This window comes from Episyrphus balteatus, chromosome 1, assembly GCF_945859705.1.
Source record: "Episyrphus balteatus chromosome 1, idEpiBalt1.1, whole genome shotgun sequence".
Taxonomy (NCBI): domain Eukaryota; kingdom Metazoa; phylum Arthropoda; class Insecta; order Diptera; family Syrphidae; genus Episyrphus; species Episyrphus balteatus.
Window position 1 is genome coordinate 162,938,254 of NC_079134.1, and position 17,857 is coordinate 162,956,110.

Sequence of the window (17,857 nt, forward strand, 5' to 3'; positions counted from 1 at the left end):
TTTCCCTGTTTTATGGCGATGTAATTATCCATCCTAGTCACTTTTTGTGTTATTATTAGCTGTGGCTAATTGTCTGTTGCTGTTGATGATTTATGTCGACTTCAAAGTCGCACGTTCTTTGCAGGACACACGAACGGGTTGGGGCATCCCGCAGACCCGTAAGTGACTCGTCCGGATCTCCATCACTATTTGAAATTAGCTGTGGCTAATTATCTATTGCTGGTGTTGACTTATAAGTCACACGTGTTTGTTGGACATACGAATGGGTTGGGGCAATCCCACAGACCCATTAGTAACTCGTCCAGATAATATAACTTTACGTTAAACTTTTACTAGCTCCAAGAGCTGCGACTGCCTTCGGCCACGACTGCCTTCGGCCACGGTTACTTCCAAACTCCTTTTTGAAACAGAAAAAGGATTCATTTGCAGTTTTATTGGTTTTTGTGGAAAAAAGGATATATTTAAACCGCCTAGGTTTTTCGTCAAACAATCGACATTGACAAACAGACACAAAACCAAAGACCCATAAGTCTATGCGGGCAACGGAAGCTGATGCATTGGTCTACCTCTATTCAGCGAGCGAGCGAAAAGTAGCCACTGGCGAATTAGCAAGCATATCATCCTTTTACAATCCTTTTTGGCAATTTTCTATTATATTCGCATCACGACAGAGTGCGCACCCCTTTTTTTTGCGAATCTACAATCTACCTCTTTTGGCTTTGACTTTCGTCCATCTTCACGGCATAAAGGGATTATCGAGTGGTTTTAGTACACAAACAGGTCTTTCGCACACAAAATCGCGATGAAAGGATTCCTGAAAGCTACCTATATAAATTTCGCACGTTTATTATCCTGTTTTGGACTGTCGCCAAAGACAATGGTCAGTAGTTTATTTGCGAATGCCAAAAGGATTAAGATCGCCCATTGTATTGCGCACTTAAAATAGTTATAACCCGTGTGTACATATCGGAGCTTGTATACGACTTTGGGTTAACCTGTGTTCTCTGCAAGTGCAACAGAAGATATAAAGATATAGGTGTTGACCTAAGAGGTGGGTCTGTTCCCTTTTTCATTGCCTTCAATTGGATTAACAACGATTAAGGGATGTAAGTTCGTCTGTTAAGTCGCAAATGTGGACAAATATTTGGCATCGAACTTTCTATATAGATACGAGTACGTACACATTGTAGCTTGTGTGTTTATTTGTTTTGAGAACAAGACGTTTGGTTTACAATTACATTGGACCATCCTCCGTACAAAACGTTTTGAATTTTTGTATAGGTATTTTGTATGTGAGCACAAGGATTTCTAAATTCGGATTAAAATTTACCGCTTTGAGGATTTAATTCTAGATAAAATAAGTTAATTTGTTTGTCATTTAGAAACATAAGCCCGGTGCGTCGCGTGCAATATTGCTTAGAGGGTGGGAATTTTGTGAGATTTTATGAGTAAAGTAAATTCAATAATTGGGGCTTTCCAGAAAAAAATGTGTGTGTAAAAAGTTCATCAAATTCTCGTTATGGGGTAAATGTTGATGGAATTTAATTTTTTGTAGTAAAAGCAAGTGTAAAGAATGGAAAATATCGGGTCAAAAAAATCTATTTTGGATATTGACAGGTACCGTTAGTTTTTGTTCTAAAAGAAATTTACTCTGGGGAATACCCTAAAATTGTTAACTACCAAGTTTGAAAAAAATCGCTTTCTTTGAATTCTATATCATCGTAATGTCATGTAAATATTATTTCGAAATCGATTTTTTTACGAATCCTTAACTTGCCCTATCGGTAGTAAAAATAATTTTTAATATCCAATTTTGGAGTACCTAATCAAATTTCAAACAAATTCTCTAACATACTATTGAAGAAATGGATGTTTCAAGAAAAATCTATCACAACAAAAACATTACTGTTAAAAAAGGAGCCAAGTTCTCCTATGTTGAAATTATGCTGGCACAAAAAGTACTGAGATGTAAAAGTGTACCAAGTTCTAAAGTTTGGGTTCAAATTCGTATCAATAAAATTTTGATTGTTCTCTTGACAATTTTTCTTTTAATTACCGATTTTTAAAGTTATTTCAAAAATTGCCAAGTAAACAATCCAAATTTTATTGATACGAATTTGAACCCAAACTTTAGAACTTGGTACACTTTTACATCTCAGTACTTTTTGTGCCAGCATAATTTCAACATAGGAGAACTTGGCTCCTTTTTTAACAGTAATGTTTTTGTTGTGATTTCACTACTTTTTGCAAGGTATGGCTGTAGAATTGAAAATCTCTATATTTGATGAAAATTCAGTGAAAATGGGCGGTTGCCACGCCCCCTGGCTGAAATTCTCAAACCTTAAATTTTTTCCTTTGTATAAACTACCATCTCTACCATTCTACCAAATTTCAAGATTCTACGATAATCAGAAGTGCTCTATTATATTTAATGAAAATTCAGCGGAAATGGGCGGATGCCACGCCCCCTGAATTGAAAATCTCAAATTTTCGATTTTTCCCTTTGTATACACCACAAGCCCTATCACCGTGTAAAATTTCAAGTTTCTACGTTAACGGGAAGTTCTCCATAATTTTGATGATCTGTCAGTGAGTGAGTGAGTGAGTGAGTCAGTCAGTTACGGTTTTTGCGATTTTTGAAGCCCTATATCTCAGAAACTACTCATCGTAAAAGGCTGAAATTTTGTGAGGAGTTTGGTTTTGACAAGCTCAATAAATGTAGCGAGTATGAAATTTCTAGCATCTTTGGTGTGGAAGTTAGAGGGGGGTCGAAAATGGCCTGAGTTGTTTCCTGTAAATAAGGGTGTAGTGCCAAAGTTGCTAGAGAACTTGGCTGGGCACTACCGTGCCCCTTGATTTCTTTTTATCCTACAAAACATTTTTTTAATATCATTTTCGAACGATATTGAAGCAAACTAATGCAAGTATACCTAGATTATACAATTTGTTTTAACTTTTACAATCAACAAGAACAGATTTATAGTCCATTAATTTTAGGTTCTATCTGCGGAAAAATTCCTACTGGGCTCGATTTTGGTATAGACCTTTGTTACGGCGTTGTTATGAAGATGTGAAAAATCGACATTGATATCGCGTCCGCGTTAGAAGTTATAGAGGTCAAAAGGTCACGAAAATCAGTTTTTCGCATATATCTCGTGACCTGTTGCTCGGAGGTCAATACAGGTTTATGGAAAATCTGTTCGTCATAAAATTATCTACAAATATTGCCTTATGCATTTTTCTGTAAATCCAACCGTTTCTGGAATAGAGCTGTTTCAAGCGTAGGCATAATACATGATACGTAATAATAGGTTTGTTTTTTTAAGAGTGAATAATTCAATATTTGAATACTGAAAAATACATGTGTAATCTCTTTTGCTTTTAATTAATACGTTTTTATAAGTTTCACTTGTAATCGATATTCAAACTAACTTACTAACTAACTTACAAACTAACTTACTAACTAACTTACTAACTAACTTACTAACTAACTTACTAACTTACTAACTAACTAAGTTACTTAGCTACTAACTAACTATTTAATAAAAATCTTAGCAATTAATTTTGACCCTCAGGTCAAAATAACCTACCCTGAGACATTTTGGTCTGTTTTTCGTGACCTTTTGACCTCTATAACTTCTAACGCGGACGCGATATCAATGTCGATTTTTCGCATCTTCATAACAACGCCGTAACAAAGGTCTATACCAAAATCGAGCCCAGTAGGAATTTTTCCGCAGATTGGGGTAAAAATGCCTAAAATTACTGGGCTATTAATAATTGAATTTCTTTAAATTTTATAAATACTTAGAAGGAATGATAACAAGACAAAATTATTTTGGAAATTTCTAACTTCTGTATTAATTTTGAGATAAATCTTTTTCAGTATAAGATTTCGTTTAAAAAAGTAAGTACATAGTAGGTAGGAACCTAGTAAATTGATTTGTTTTATTAAAATCGTTTTTTTGAGAAAATTAAATTTTTCCAAATAAAGTTTTTTTTGTTGCAAACGAATTACTTGGTATACCCATGAACTAGCAGCCATGAAAACTGGACAATGATAAAAATAAGTCGTTTTCATTTACAATTTGTTAAAAGTCCTGAAGTTTCCTGCGTCTGCTAGGTCCATCTTTGTTTAAATTGGTGTGCCTCTCTAACGTCACACCCGTTACATCTTATTTGAAGACAGCAAATTTTATTAATGTATTAAAATTAATGTATTAAAATTAATGTATTAAAATACTTAATTTAGTGAACAGGTAAATAAATAAGAGCCAAAAACGTACAAAATTATGCCTATATACTCTCATGGAACTACCCATAATGAAAATAAAATACACGACGGGATCGCATGAACTTGTTCTTAGAGTTCAAGTAATATTTTTAAAACTTTTTATATAGAAATTTGGTAAATGTAGGTAAAAACAAAAAAAAACATAAAATTAGCTTTTCAAAGGCATAAAACAAGATCTGAAATAAAATTGGGCTTCAAATCAAGTATGCAATTTAATTTATTTTATAAAGATGCATTTTTAAAAAAGGAAACAATTTAAAATCGTTAGATCCGTTTAAAAAAAAAAAAAAACTAATTTTTTATAAATTATTTTGTAGAAATCACAAATGAACGTCTTAAACCAAAATTTCAAAAAAATCCAATGTCTCGTTTTCGAAAATTTGATTTTTCAAAAACCAATTTTGTTTTCAAAATCTTATTTCTGACTAATATTTAAATTATATAAAATGCTTTTGCATATAAAAATTTGGTTAAAATAGAATTAGTAGTTTGGCAAAAAATCAGATTTGAAAAAAAAAAACAGTTCTATGACAGGTACTGAATGATTTTCGAAAAAAAATCATGAAAAGCTAGACCTTACTTAAAAACCAACATTTGAATTTTTTTGACAAATTTAAATTTTCCGAAATTTGTACATATGAAAGGTTCCTTTATTTTTAGTCCAAAAAAATTAATTCCAAAAACCCTTGGAATCTCCAAAAAATCCTACTTAACAAGTTTGATGTCAATTGGTCCTTCCCTTTAGGCTGTAGCCATTTACAGACGGACTTCCGGGACGCACTTTTTTTTAATTCTCTATCATAGTAATGTCACGTTCTTTTTTTGTACGAATGCATAACTTGATTTATGTGCCCATGTACATATGTAGTAGATACCTATATCGCAAGTAAAACTGATTTTGAAAACACTTAACAGTGTTTTTATATTTCAAAAAGAAAATGACTCCGAAAAAGAGAATTCTCGTAGTCTGTTCACCAACCCTTATTTTGTATAATGAGTTGAGTAAAAAATATAACACTTTTGTCTTCAGTCGGTTCTTGTCCTTGCTATTTTTATAATATATTTTTATTCCACTAGAGGCGCTCCAATACATTCATTGATTGACCGGTATGATTTGAATTATTTGATTAAGAGCCGATTGTATTTACCTACGTGGTGCATACTGAGTTCAGCTTTTACAACCTCACTCAGAGAAAAAATAGTTAATATCGGGAATAGTCAATTTACACTATTAAAATATTCAATAATGACTATTTAAAATAGTTATCCAGGTATTTATTAACTATTAAAATAGTTATTTTTTCTCTGAGTGTATGTATGTATTTAAGCAGACTAGCTAAGGTTCAGCTTTGGCTCAAGAATGTGAAGAATCATTTCTTTTTTTACACAGGCCTGAGTCACATTTAAGCATTTTTACCATGAAACATTAAGTTTTAAATTAAACAAAACAAATTTTTTTACCATCCTTTACACAGATATAGGTACACATTTATTCGTTTCACGATATGTAGAGATTAGTTAGCAGCGTTAGAGATATGATTGCGACAATTTTGGAATCTTTATAAAAAGTTTTCCAAAAAAATGATTATTTCCACTACAGAATATAATATTAATGGATTTTTTTTTTCTTACAATTCTTTATCAATGTTTACAATAATTTCTTTGTTTCTTTAAGGAATGTACTCAAAAAACACAATACAAAGAGACAAAGTACTGATGCCAATGCAACAACACGTGCATTTCCTTCTGGCATTATTTTATCATAAACAATAGATCCCAGGAATGCACCCCAAAAGCCAAAGCTTACTTGAATTCCACAAATTAAGGATCTATAAAGAATAAAATTTTTTTCAGAAATCTAAATTTTGAAAAATAGTTAATAGACCACCTACCTGACCATTGTGCCATTAAATTCAATCGAGTACAAAGTTAAAGCCTGCAAACCACACAGAATAGATCCTTGAACAAATCCAACAGTCCAATAAATGTACTCTCCGTCGGAAACGAACTCAATTAATGAGCAAACTGCCAAAGCAATTAGAATGCAAGAAGCTAAAAGGACACAAACTCTGAAGAAAATCGAAGAAAGGATACAAATAAGGACTCACTTGCAAATTGAATTCGACCAATCCGATTGAGTATCTCACCACCCCAAAACAGGACTATTATCGATGGAACAATCACCTCAATATTAGCATCGTGCATTACTTTGTAGAAAAATGTATAAAGTTCAAAAGGTTGATCACAATCGCTGTTAATCTGATCAAATTCTGTGTTAATCTTTTCACAGCCAATAAAATTTTTCGATTTTAGATTTGTATCGATGAATCTGAAAAAAAAAGGATACAATTATATTAATATTACTGTTGAAAAATGGGTCTTAGAGTTTTTGGGTCTTTGGGTCCTTGAGTAAAAATGAAATTTTGCCACAACACCGCACCATGATCAAAAATTTCTTAACCGCCGCACCACCGCTGCACCATGTCCACACCATTTCATTTTGAAAAACATATGACAAAATTCGCTGCACCACCGCCGCACCACGACTGCACCACGTCCGCACCATTTCATTTTGAATGAAAAATTTGGTACACCACCGCTGCACCACGACTGCACCACGTCCGCACCATTTCATTTTGAATGAAAAAATTTGGTACACCACCTCCGCACCACGACTGCACCATTTCATTTTGAATGAAAAATTCCGTGAACCACCGCCGCATCACGTCTGCACCATGATCAAACATTTTACTCTCAAAAATTTTATCTTCAATAAATAATCCAAAATTATGTATCATGGTGCAGCGAATTTTTCATTCAAAATGAAATGGTGTGGCGGTTGTGCGCTGAGATTTTCCGCCAAACGGTAGTGGTGCAGCTGTGGGTGCGGTGGTCAAGATATATTTTATTTTTTTCTTTAAAAATTCAATTTCTATTTTTACTCGGGTCTATGTGTCTATGCGTCTATGGGCCTTACGTCTAATAGTCTATGCATCTATTCGTCTTTGGGTCTATGTGTCTTTGGGTCTTTTGGTATTTGGGTATATTGGTCTTTGAATACTTTTGTCTTTGGGTCTTCTGATCTTTGGGTCATTGATTCTTTGGGATTTTGGATCTATGGGTCTATGCATCTATGGGTCTTTGGGTCCTTGGACCTGTGGGTCTTTGAATCCTTGGATATTTGGGTGTATGCGTCTTTTGAGTCTATGTGTCTTTGGGTCTTTGAGTCTTTGGGTCTTAATGTGCTTGGGTGTAAGGGTCTTTGTGCTCTATACTTACTTGACATTATTGAAAATTGAATACCAAAATGTTGTGTAAGCGGCAGTGATTCCATGAAAATTACTATTAACGAATGTACAATTCTCAAATTGTACATAATTTAACAGTTTTTGATTGAATGTACAATTGACGAAATTACAGCTTCCGAAAATTCTATTTACAATGTCTTCAGAAAATTCAACATTATCAAATGTTTTATAGATGGTATAGTTCTGAAAGCACAAAAAACAATGTTTAAAAATCATTCTTTCAATGTTTTTCAAAGATTTAGACTCTTAACTGTTCTTTCAGTAAATTGATGAGATTCTATATATCGGCCATTATTAAAAGCATAAACTGGAAGTCCATAGCCAACAAACATGGCTAATATCCAAATACAAGCAATTATTCCATTGGTCCTCCAAACTGGGGAACGATAGCAACAGAAAATCTGTAAAAAGTACAATAGCTAAACTTATTTCCTGAAGAAAAATTTTCACGTTAAAATCACCTCCGACAAACAATTTAAGAAACCACTTTTCTTTTCACCACTTCCAGAACTCTTTCTATATTTCATCCTGGGAACAGCCATTTCTAGAAAACTGTATGTTCCCTTTGAGTTATTCCAACGATACATTTTCTGATAGATCTTCAGAGCCTCGGCTTCCCTACCTCGGCTCAATAACCACCGAGGTGATTCATTAAGAAACACCAATCCAATAATTACAACTATGGCAGGCATTGCCATTACCAACGAATAAGTATGCCATCCACTGAAATGTTCATCAAGTTCCTGCATCAGTTGCATCCCAGATTTCGGTAATATTGACCAAGATATTACAGCAGCAAGCATAGCTCCAATCCCTCCTGTCGAAGTTACCATTCCCAAAGCTCGACCTCTCAAATGTGGTGGAGTTGTTTCACAGACATAAGTTGCAGCAATTGGGAATGTCCCTGCTCCAAAAGCTGAAGCAAACATTCGAGCTGCACCGAAAAATCTAAAAACTGGCATAAATGCTGCAACAATAGAAAATATTATCATGCAGATAAAACAAGTTAAGAGTGTTCTCTTTCGGCCAAATAGCTCAGCACAACCACTTGTAAATGTTGCACCAAAAAATGCTCCAATTAGATTGGAGTGAATTAGTGTTTTCTTTTGCAGTGGTGTCATGCAAAATTCCAAATCAATTGATGGCATTATGAAGTATAGAGAAAATAGTTGAGCAACTTGAGTTGCTAGAGCAATTCCTGTTGTAATAATTAGAATTATTTGATATCGTCCAAATCCAATCTTTTGAAGAAAAAATTTAAGTTGTTTTTAATTGTTTATCAAGTATGTATTGGAAATTACAACTTACTTGCTTGAGAGCATCTGCATGGAATTGTTGTCTTAAAGTTGCACCACCCGCTTTAACCATAATATCTGTTAGTATGTCGGTGCTATGATTTTGGTCGGATGCATTATTTCCTGAAGAATTCTTCTGTAAAAAAAGGATATAAGTAGAGTAAGAGACAAATGTAGCATACAAAAAAAAGAAAAACTTTGGTATTCATATAAACTAGATCTATCAATTTAGTACCATTTAGCGTAGTAGTTAGTGTGATGGACTGTCACGTCAGAAGTTCTGTGTTCAAATTCAGCCCACACCACCAAGAAATTTTTACTGAAACTTTAAGGACTAGAGTCACCAAAGATTGAACAGTAGATATTTTTCGAAATGTTATGCATTTTTGAAACTGGTGCGTTCGATAATGGAGCCCGAAAACTTAAGATGTTCATTTTGCCATAACAATAAAGAACTTTGCTCAAAAATTAGAACTACCAGATTCAACTCACAGTCTAATGGTAGGTATAAGATAACTGTTCTACATTGATAAACACAATTTGTGAGACAATTTGTTGCATTGGCTTTTTGGGACTTATTACAGACTTTACTCCGTTTTTGAAAAAAAAAAACACTTTTTCATCCAAAACTATACCAAATAGGTACCATTTTTATAACATTGATTTTATCGGAAGTTATAACGGATTTTCCTTATTTCCCAAAACAATTGTAGGGTACCATTTTGTTCATAGTTTTTCTGGTACTATTTCTAAATTTCATCTATTCTTCAAACAAAAAAACACTTTTTCACTCAAGATAATTTTTTAAACTCATTAGATTTTTAGTACCTATTTATAATGAATGCTAAATGTCAAAAAATTAAATAAATGTATTATAGCTGTTATGAAGTCTTTCACATAACTCCACCGACAAATATTTTGTAAAATTTTATGTGTTATTTATACTATTTATTATTATTATATTTTTTATCTTAAACATCCAAAAAATAAATTGCACTTGCTCTTATGCTAAAAGTAACTTTAATGTTAAAGCTTTTTATTCAAGAAAATTAGGAAAAATTAAATTTTGATATTTTCAAGAAACTTCATTAGTAGTGCAAAAAAATAAAATCTGTTTTTATATGTCATTTTTTATGTCATTTTGGTATGTCATTTTTAAGAAATAATTAATTTACACATAAAAATTAAATTTTCAAAAATTTTTTGATTTTTCAAAAAAAAAAATTGAAATATTTTTTATAAACCCAAAAATGTATTTTTTGAAAATTAACTTTTCTATTTCCGTTATAATATGACAAGCATCGTTTGCTTTGCTCCTAAAAAAAAATTCAATTTTTCCTTTAGGGAATCACCCAAAAACCAATCTGGAAGAAAATCGTTCCAGTAGTTTAGGCTGTAGCTCGAGGTACTTACAGACGGACAGACAGACAAAATTGCCACACCCACTTTTTGGCATTTTTCATCATCGTAATGTAATGTAAAATTGTTATCTCGAGTTCGATAAGTTAAAATAAGCAATTTTTTTAATAGCATGTCATTTTAAAACATTCGTAAAATAAGTAACTATACCCTTTCAGAACCTTTCAGAATACAAAAACTTAAATAATATCTAAAAACTACCTAAAAAAAAGTCGGATTTCTTAAGAAAAAAAATTTTATCTCGGTTATTTATGAAATATTCCCAACAATGTTAAACCATTTTGAAAAGAGAATTGAACACACCAACTTTTAAGGCAACTTGCCGAAACATTGTAGTGCATTTGTTTTACACTACGGCTCATTGAATTAGAGTCATGTAAAATTTTTTAGTACTAAGTTGGGTAAAAAAGTAATATTTTCTTTAAAACTGATACAGCTGAGTTAAAATTTTTGAATGCATTTGATAGCAGAGTTATTCAAGGTTCCGTAACAAAAGAAAAAAATGAGAAAAATTAAGATTTGTAGTCCCGGCACATGAAAAACCGTCACAGGGTGACCATTTTTTCGACTTTCAAATGCCCATAACTCCTAAAATATATGGCTGCGATTTTTTTAATTATTTTTCTGATAACTTTCACCACCTACCCTATCTACCGTTTTCGTTTCGACGTTAACTTTTGGGACCCCCTGTATAAAGAAATTTTTTTTTAGTTTCCCACAAAAAGTCAAATTTGGATCTACCCCCCTATTGATGCAAGGTGCTTAATTTGAACTTGGTTTTGTAATAAATTATTTTGATTTCTTTTTTAAATTTATTTTTGATACGAGTAGCATCTAACCTTGAATTAGGTCAGATCCATTGCGTCGCTGAGCAATGGCTTGAAAGTTAAATCTCGAAGAGACTAAAGCTGATCCGATGCTACCAATACAGTACAGCATAGCACATACAAAACAACGTTTCCACCTATGGACAATGATGGCATAAAACAAGAATTGGCGTTCTGAAGCACTCCAGTTGAATTAACGGAATGAAATTCATCGAGAATAAAGAGTCAACATTAACTGAAGATAATCGTTCGACAGAAGCATCTAAGAAAAATCTATGCCTAATTTTAGCCAAAGTTGAGGTATTCATTCAGCAGGGCGTGATAACGTCTTATAAATCGATGAACCATGGCAGCCACCACAAAAAAGTGACCCCATTTTCTATTCTATAAATTTAAATTCAGAATTAAAAATAAACTATTAGAGATACAAAAATCTTCTATAACTTATTTGAAAGATAATAACTTGAAGCTTAATCCAAATGAAGGATTTTTAAAAATTCCGTCATTTAATAGGGTAAACAGGGGTAAAACGGAAAGATGAAATTTGTTCTAAAATCTAAACGCAAAGTCGTAGAAAATTGATTTTTTTTTTGCTATAGATAGATGAGATTAATTTAAGAATAACTGCATTCAAGAAAAAATTCCAAAAATTTTTTAAACTAACCTATAACGTTTTGTTTGAACGTTGTACATGTGTTGGGGCTATAACAAAATGATGATTTTGGGTAAAGGAAATTTTTTTTGACAATTCTAAAGATGCCAGATGAAAGATGAGAGAAAAAAATTAGGGGTTTGATACGGACTTTTTTCCAACACTCTGCGTTTCGAAATATGAATTTTTGAAAAACACCTTGTTTTTTAGGGGTATTTTTGGGTAATTTTTGTAAACTTATAGGACATGTAGGTTTTGGCCTTATGCATTCATGTGCAAAAACTTGGAAACGTTAAGTGAGTTTTGATTGAATAAAGGAAGAAACAAGTTCTTAAAAAACACGTTTTTTGAGCGTTTTTAACCGATTTTCATTGTTTTTTATTTTTATCTTTTTTTCTTTAATAGATACAGGATGAAAATATATGGAGTAATGATAGACCAAAGGCTACGACTATATGTGTTACAAGTTTCAATCATTTTCGTAAACAAAATTTTGAGATAACGGTAAAATAAAATTTCAGAATTCAACAGGTTAAAACTTTTGACAAAGAGCAGATAGAAATTTAATTAAACTTTAATGAGCATCCTGATACAATTACCTTTCATTTGGTATATCACACATAACGGTAGACTAACTACAAGCTACACAATGTTAAATCAAGGAACTTGCGAAAAACCTCAAAACCCCAGTGGAGATCTATTGATCATGAACAGCCACCAGTGTGGGAAGTACCGTAATCTCAGTCTTTAAATTCGACATGTTTGACTTTAAAAAATTCTAACTTCTCTTGTAGGCATCTTTGAAATGAGATTGATACGTGATTTGAAAGGTGAAATAATAAGCTTTCACATGGTGAACATAAAAATAAATGTTTTTTCTCCTTTATTTTAATGAAATTTGATCGAGTTCAAAAAATTCTAGCTCTTTTTGTAGATGTCTCATAAACCTGATCGATATATATATTTTGATTTTATTTACTAGGTACTAAATTGTTGTATACTTTGCCTATTTCACTATAAATAATTGCAAAATTTGATTCTTGCCAAAAAAAAATGCATCGTTTTAGTTCTACAAAATATTTTCCGTTGCAAAACTTCATTTAAACGTGTATATGTAATTGAAATATTGTACACATACAAACATACATAAAATCTTACCATTCCCGGATTGTCATTCTGGAAGCTATTATTGCCCCCATTTTGAATATCATTTTCGTATGACGTTGGTGTTGCACCAGCATCTGCATCAGGACGAAGAAGTGGTCCAACACTTGGTCCATCTGTATATCTCATTGCATTTGAAGAATGTTGATTGCCCATTAAAAGGGCTTGTTCAGAATCGTCATCCATTTTGTATTATTAAAAATACTCCAACACCATCTAGAAAATCAAAACAAAATAAAAATAATCTTATAACATAAAAATGCACTTGGAAATTCAATATATGAGCATCAAAACAAGAGATTATCAGTTTTGTTTTTGTCTACAAAAACTAAGTATTGTGTATGTCAACATAAATAAATATAGGTTAGTGGGTGTACAGGAAATGATATTGATTTATCCAGTTTGTGTGGTGCTCCGGTATTCCGGTTGAATAGTGAAGAGTATTATGCATTTTGAAAAACAATTAGATGAAAGAATTATTAAAATGTTGATAGTTTAGAAAGTTAAAACACTTTAAAAATTTCTACGCAATATAAATTTCTTACAAAATTTACTCAATTAAGATAGAAAGTCGAACTTGAATACGCTAAGAAAGGTAATTGACTGCACTTATGAAATAAATACAAGTGGTAATGATAAAAATACTCAAAACCTATTTGATGTTTGTGATTTGCGCATGTGTTTAAATAGAGAGAACACATTTGAGGTGTGTTTCCTTTAACATTGTTTTGAAAGGATTTAAGTTTTCAATTTTGATCCTTTATTATAGAAATTTTTTTTGGGAAAGAATATTTTTGTTTGCTTTTTCGATTTGGTTCCCCTCTATTGGTTAACGGACTAAAAGAAAACTGAGAAGTGACTTTTTCAGTGGGAATAAATTAACTTTTCGCTTTTTCCATAGTTTTTTGTTCTCCACATTCGAATACTCAGTTTTATCAGCCTGTGAAAACAGCTGAGGTATCACAAATCGGGCTCAAAAAACCGATGAAAACGAAAATCGTATGAAAAATCACAATTTTTGTTTTTGTTTTTTTTTTTTTTAATTTCTGAGAAGTGACAAAAAGTGTTTTTATCCCCTTTTGGAAAGTCACTTCTGAATTAATATTTTACAGCAGCTCCGTGTATCTGAAATTTGATAGAACACTATTTCATTATTTTAATCTATCGTTAAAAAAAATTTTATAATTATGATAAATTATGGCAAATTATAAATCATGATAAATAATTGGGTACAAAGTACACTACCTATTTCCACTTGTAATATGACCTCTCAAGGGTTCCGATATCATTCCATCCATTGAAATTTGAATGAATGATAGCATAATTTTGACATTCAGCCAATGGTAACATAGATGAACAGATTTAAATTAGTAATTAAATTGATTTTACTTTTGTACTTTGAGTCACTGTGGCGTATGAGTAACATGTATGTTATGAGTAACATATTCTTGTTGAAAAATCTCACTGACCGAATTACAATAAGTTCAACAAAAGAAATAAATAAATTAAAACAGAGTTCTAGGTACTACCAGTGCACAGAAGATCAAAGGCTGTTTAAAAGGTTTAGTATTTTTGTAACAGTTCGACGTTAAACAATAATGCATTAAAAGTAGTAAAAGGTTTTTATTAGAAAAACCTGTTTCAAGTAATGAAATTTTCCTATCCACATTTTTAGCTTATCCAAGGGTCGAATTACGTCATATGTTCGTTAACGTATGTGTCCCTATCTTTTTCTACTGATTAAATAGAGACAGCAATAGCCAAAACGTGAACGTATGATCGTAATCTTGGGCCGTGATTCGACCCCAGAATAGATTATACCTGTCAATTCTTTAGTAAACGTATTTACTAGTTTTTATTCATGATTGGGGAAACTCTTGCTTAGTGACCCGAATACTTAATTTGGAGCGTTTGGCGAGGAAAAAATTACACCAAGTTTCCATTTTAATGTACGAATATATCTGCATTAACATTAACGACTTCTTTTCAAAGAACTTATTTATATTGCATTTAAAAAAAAAAATTTTTTTGTAAAAAAATTAGTTCGAATTTTTGAAGTGAAAACTTCTTTAGTATCGTAGTGATTTGAAACAAAATGAAACGAAAACGCGACACGACTTCAACTTGTTATAACTTTTTTGTTTTAATAGATAGATGAATGAAATTTGTACTGTAGATAGGTAATTAAATAATATATTATTGTACATTATTGTAAATTTCAATTAATTTCATATTCAAAATTCGGAGATAACGGTAAAAAGATGTTCTTTTCCAACACACGTTATATCTTTTGATCTAGTGCACATACAAATTTGATTTAACTTTAATACGCATGCTGCTAACATAACCTTTTATTTGATATATCACACATAACGTTACGTGCTCTACAAGTTACACAATCTTAAATTGAAAAAAAATTTAAAAATACCTCAAAACACCTCAAAACACCTGTGGAGATCTGTTGCCGATGACCAGCTATCAGTGTAGGAAGTACCGTAATCTCAATCTCAGTCTGGAAATTCGACATGGTTGACTTTAAAAAATTCTAACTTCTCTTGTAGACATCTTTGAAATAAGATTTATGAATCATTATACAAGGTGAAACAATGAGCTTTCACATGGTATAAAATTTTTTATAGGTTGTCAAACAAAAAAAATTGATTTAAAGCATGAGAATATAAAAATAAATGTTTTTTTTTGCTTTTTGGATGAAATTTCATCGAGTTTAAAAAATTCTAGCTCTTTTTGTAGATGTCTCATACACCTGATCGATATATATATGAGCTAAGACAATAAGCTTTCAGATGGTGTAAGAATTTGTATAGGTTGTTAGGGAAAAAATGGATTTAATAGCGTGAGAAGATAAAAATACGTGTTTTTTTGCTTTTTTTGATGGAAATCGATCGAGTTCAAAAAATTCTAGCTCATTTTGTAGATGTCTCATAGACCTGATCGACATATGTATTTTGAGCTTAGACAATAAGCTTTCAGATGATATAAAATTTATATAGGTTGTCATATAAAAAACATGGATTTGAAGGTGATAGAATAAAAATAGGTAGATTTTTTCTATTTTTTTTTTTGCAAGAAAAATGATTTTTTAAGGTTGCACTTGTACCACGTGTGAATTGCACACATGATTTTTTTTTCATTTCTTTTTTTTTAAATTTTGATTTTGAAAATACATTTTCAAAAACTTAAGAAAAAGCTCTTATTAACCCTTTCGGACCCAGCGTTACTCTCATGTAACATTTTTTTAAAAATTCGTAAAAAATATTAAATTAAACAATTTTTTAGGTTACGATGGCTTAATTGAAAGATAATAATGCCTAGTTACTGGATTATTACAAAAAGTTAGTCAAATATCATACCTTTAATTTTTTATCGAGAAAGGGACTGAAATTCACATTTTTTTTTTTTTTGCAAAATTTTTTTTTTTATGTATGGTCATAATTTTGAAAAAAAGATATAAAAAATGTTAATGCAGAAAGTGTTTTGTTTATTTGCTTAGAAGAAGTAGCATATATTATAGTCTCATAAAAAGTTATTTTCTCAGTTCTCCGACTTTTTTGGTGGTCATAGGCAGTGCATGTTACTTACATGTAACATGAGAAAAACACATTAGTTTTGCTATTTATTATTTTGGAAAATAACTTTTTGCTATTCATATTTCTTAGTTGTGATGTTTTTGAATCGATAATACCGAAATAATATTTTTTAATATGGATTTTCATAGCTTGGGTTCGAAAGGGTTAAAAACAAGATAAAAGATGAGGGTTTTGACTTTAATAACAACGTAATTTTAAAATTTTTATTGATTTTAAAATTTTGTTTTTTTTTTATGAAAAATAACAAAACCCCGCACAAAATCAACTCAGTTTACGGTACTGAAAATATTTTAAGCTTATTTTATATTTGAATTTTGTCAGCGTTACTATTTCGTGGTAAAATATTTGCAGAGCAACTGCAAGTGAAATTTTAAATATTTCATGATTTTTTTCTTTTAGAGGAAGCCATATTCATTTTAATGAAAGGCTATAATTAGCTGACAAGCAATACGATTCCAACGATACCTCATTATTCGAGGTGAGATAAGTGGTTTAGAAGTTTTGATGGCACAGATGAAAATACTTACTTTTCAATATTTTTCTGAATAATTAAAAAAAAAACGTAAGCATCTGTTTTATGGTGTTTAACAAAACATTACTGGGATCATCAAATCATTAAATATTTAAAAAAAAAAAAACTATTTTTTACAATTATAAAATAAAAGAAAAATAGGGTACAAAAACAGATTTTTTCATATCAAGCAATTTTTAATACAGTCAGACCTAACTATTCGAACTTTTTTATACCATTCATAACTCTCTTGAGTCCACCTTCAAAACTTGTCAGACATAACTTACAATTATAAATGCGCATATTAAACAAACACATGTTTCGAATGTCAGAATCTTTGTCTTAACATTAATTTGCAAAACACCATAAGAAATAAGATTCTTGATAACTTTTTTTATACACTTTACGCATTAATTCACAAAGATATGACAAATCTTTGAAGTGACGTAATGTTTTAACAACGTCATTTGACCTTGAAAACTAATTTCAATATCATTGTCCATGTCCAGCAGTGTTGCACTTTCTCTTTCAATATCACCACACAAAACACTAAACCTTTGGCACACTTAAAAGTTCATTCAAAAAACAAAACAAAAAAACAAGCCTGTTTTTAATTCACATGATGTTGACCTTTTTTTCACTGACCAATCAGCGTGGGTGTTCAAGATTTTCACTGCAAAAAATATATGCATTCGTCAAAAAACTCTGTTGAATATTTGATGATGTTTTGTTCATACTTGTCACTGCACCTCAATCATTAACAAAACACGAACAATGTA

General features: G+C 31.3%; 1 protein-coding gene across 3 annotated transcripts; it reads right to left on the reverse strand.

Annotated features, from left to right (window-relative positions):
- Nucleotides 1-5,746: 5,746 nt before the first annotated feature.
- On the reverse strand, nt 5,747-13,604 carry LOC129907014 (synaptic vesicle glycoprotein 2B-like). Of its 3 annotated transcripts, none has more exons than XM_055983047.1 (9): nt 13,505-13,604; nt 12,954-13,175; nt 8,911-9,030; nt 8,064-8,843; nt 7,854-8,003; nt 7,574-7,785; nt 6,403-6,623; nt 6,187-6,346; nt 5,747-6,123 (listed from the first exon to the last, which is right to left on the reverse strand). In XM_055983047.1, exons 2-9 carry the CDS (start codon nt 13,143-13,145, stop codon nt 5,943-5,945), a joined length of 2,016 nt encoding a protein of 671 aa, XP_055839022.1. In that variant the 5' UTR covers nt 13,146-13,175; nt 13,505-13,604; the 3' UTR covers nt 5,747-5,942. The 3 variants fall into 3 exon arrangements, with proteins under 3 accessions (XP_055839022.1, XP_055839020.1, XP_055839021.1); XM_055983045.1 differs by having other exon boundaries at nt 8,911-9,033; XM_055983046.1 differs by having other exon boundaries at nt 8,911-9,033; nt 13,514-13,547.
- Nucleotides 13,605-17,857: the final 4,253 nt, after the last annotated feature.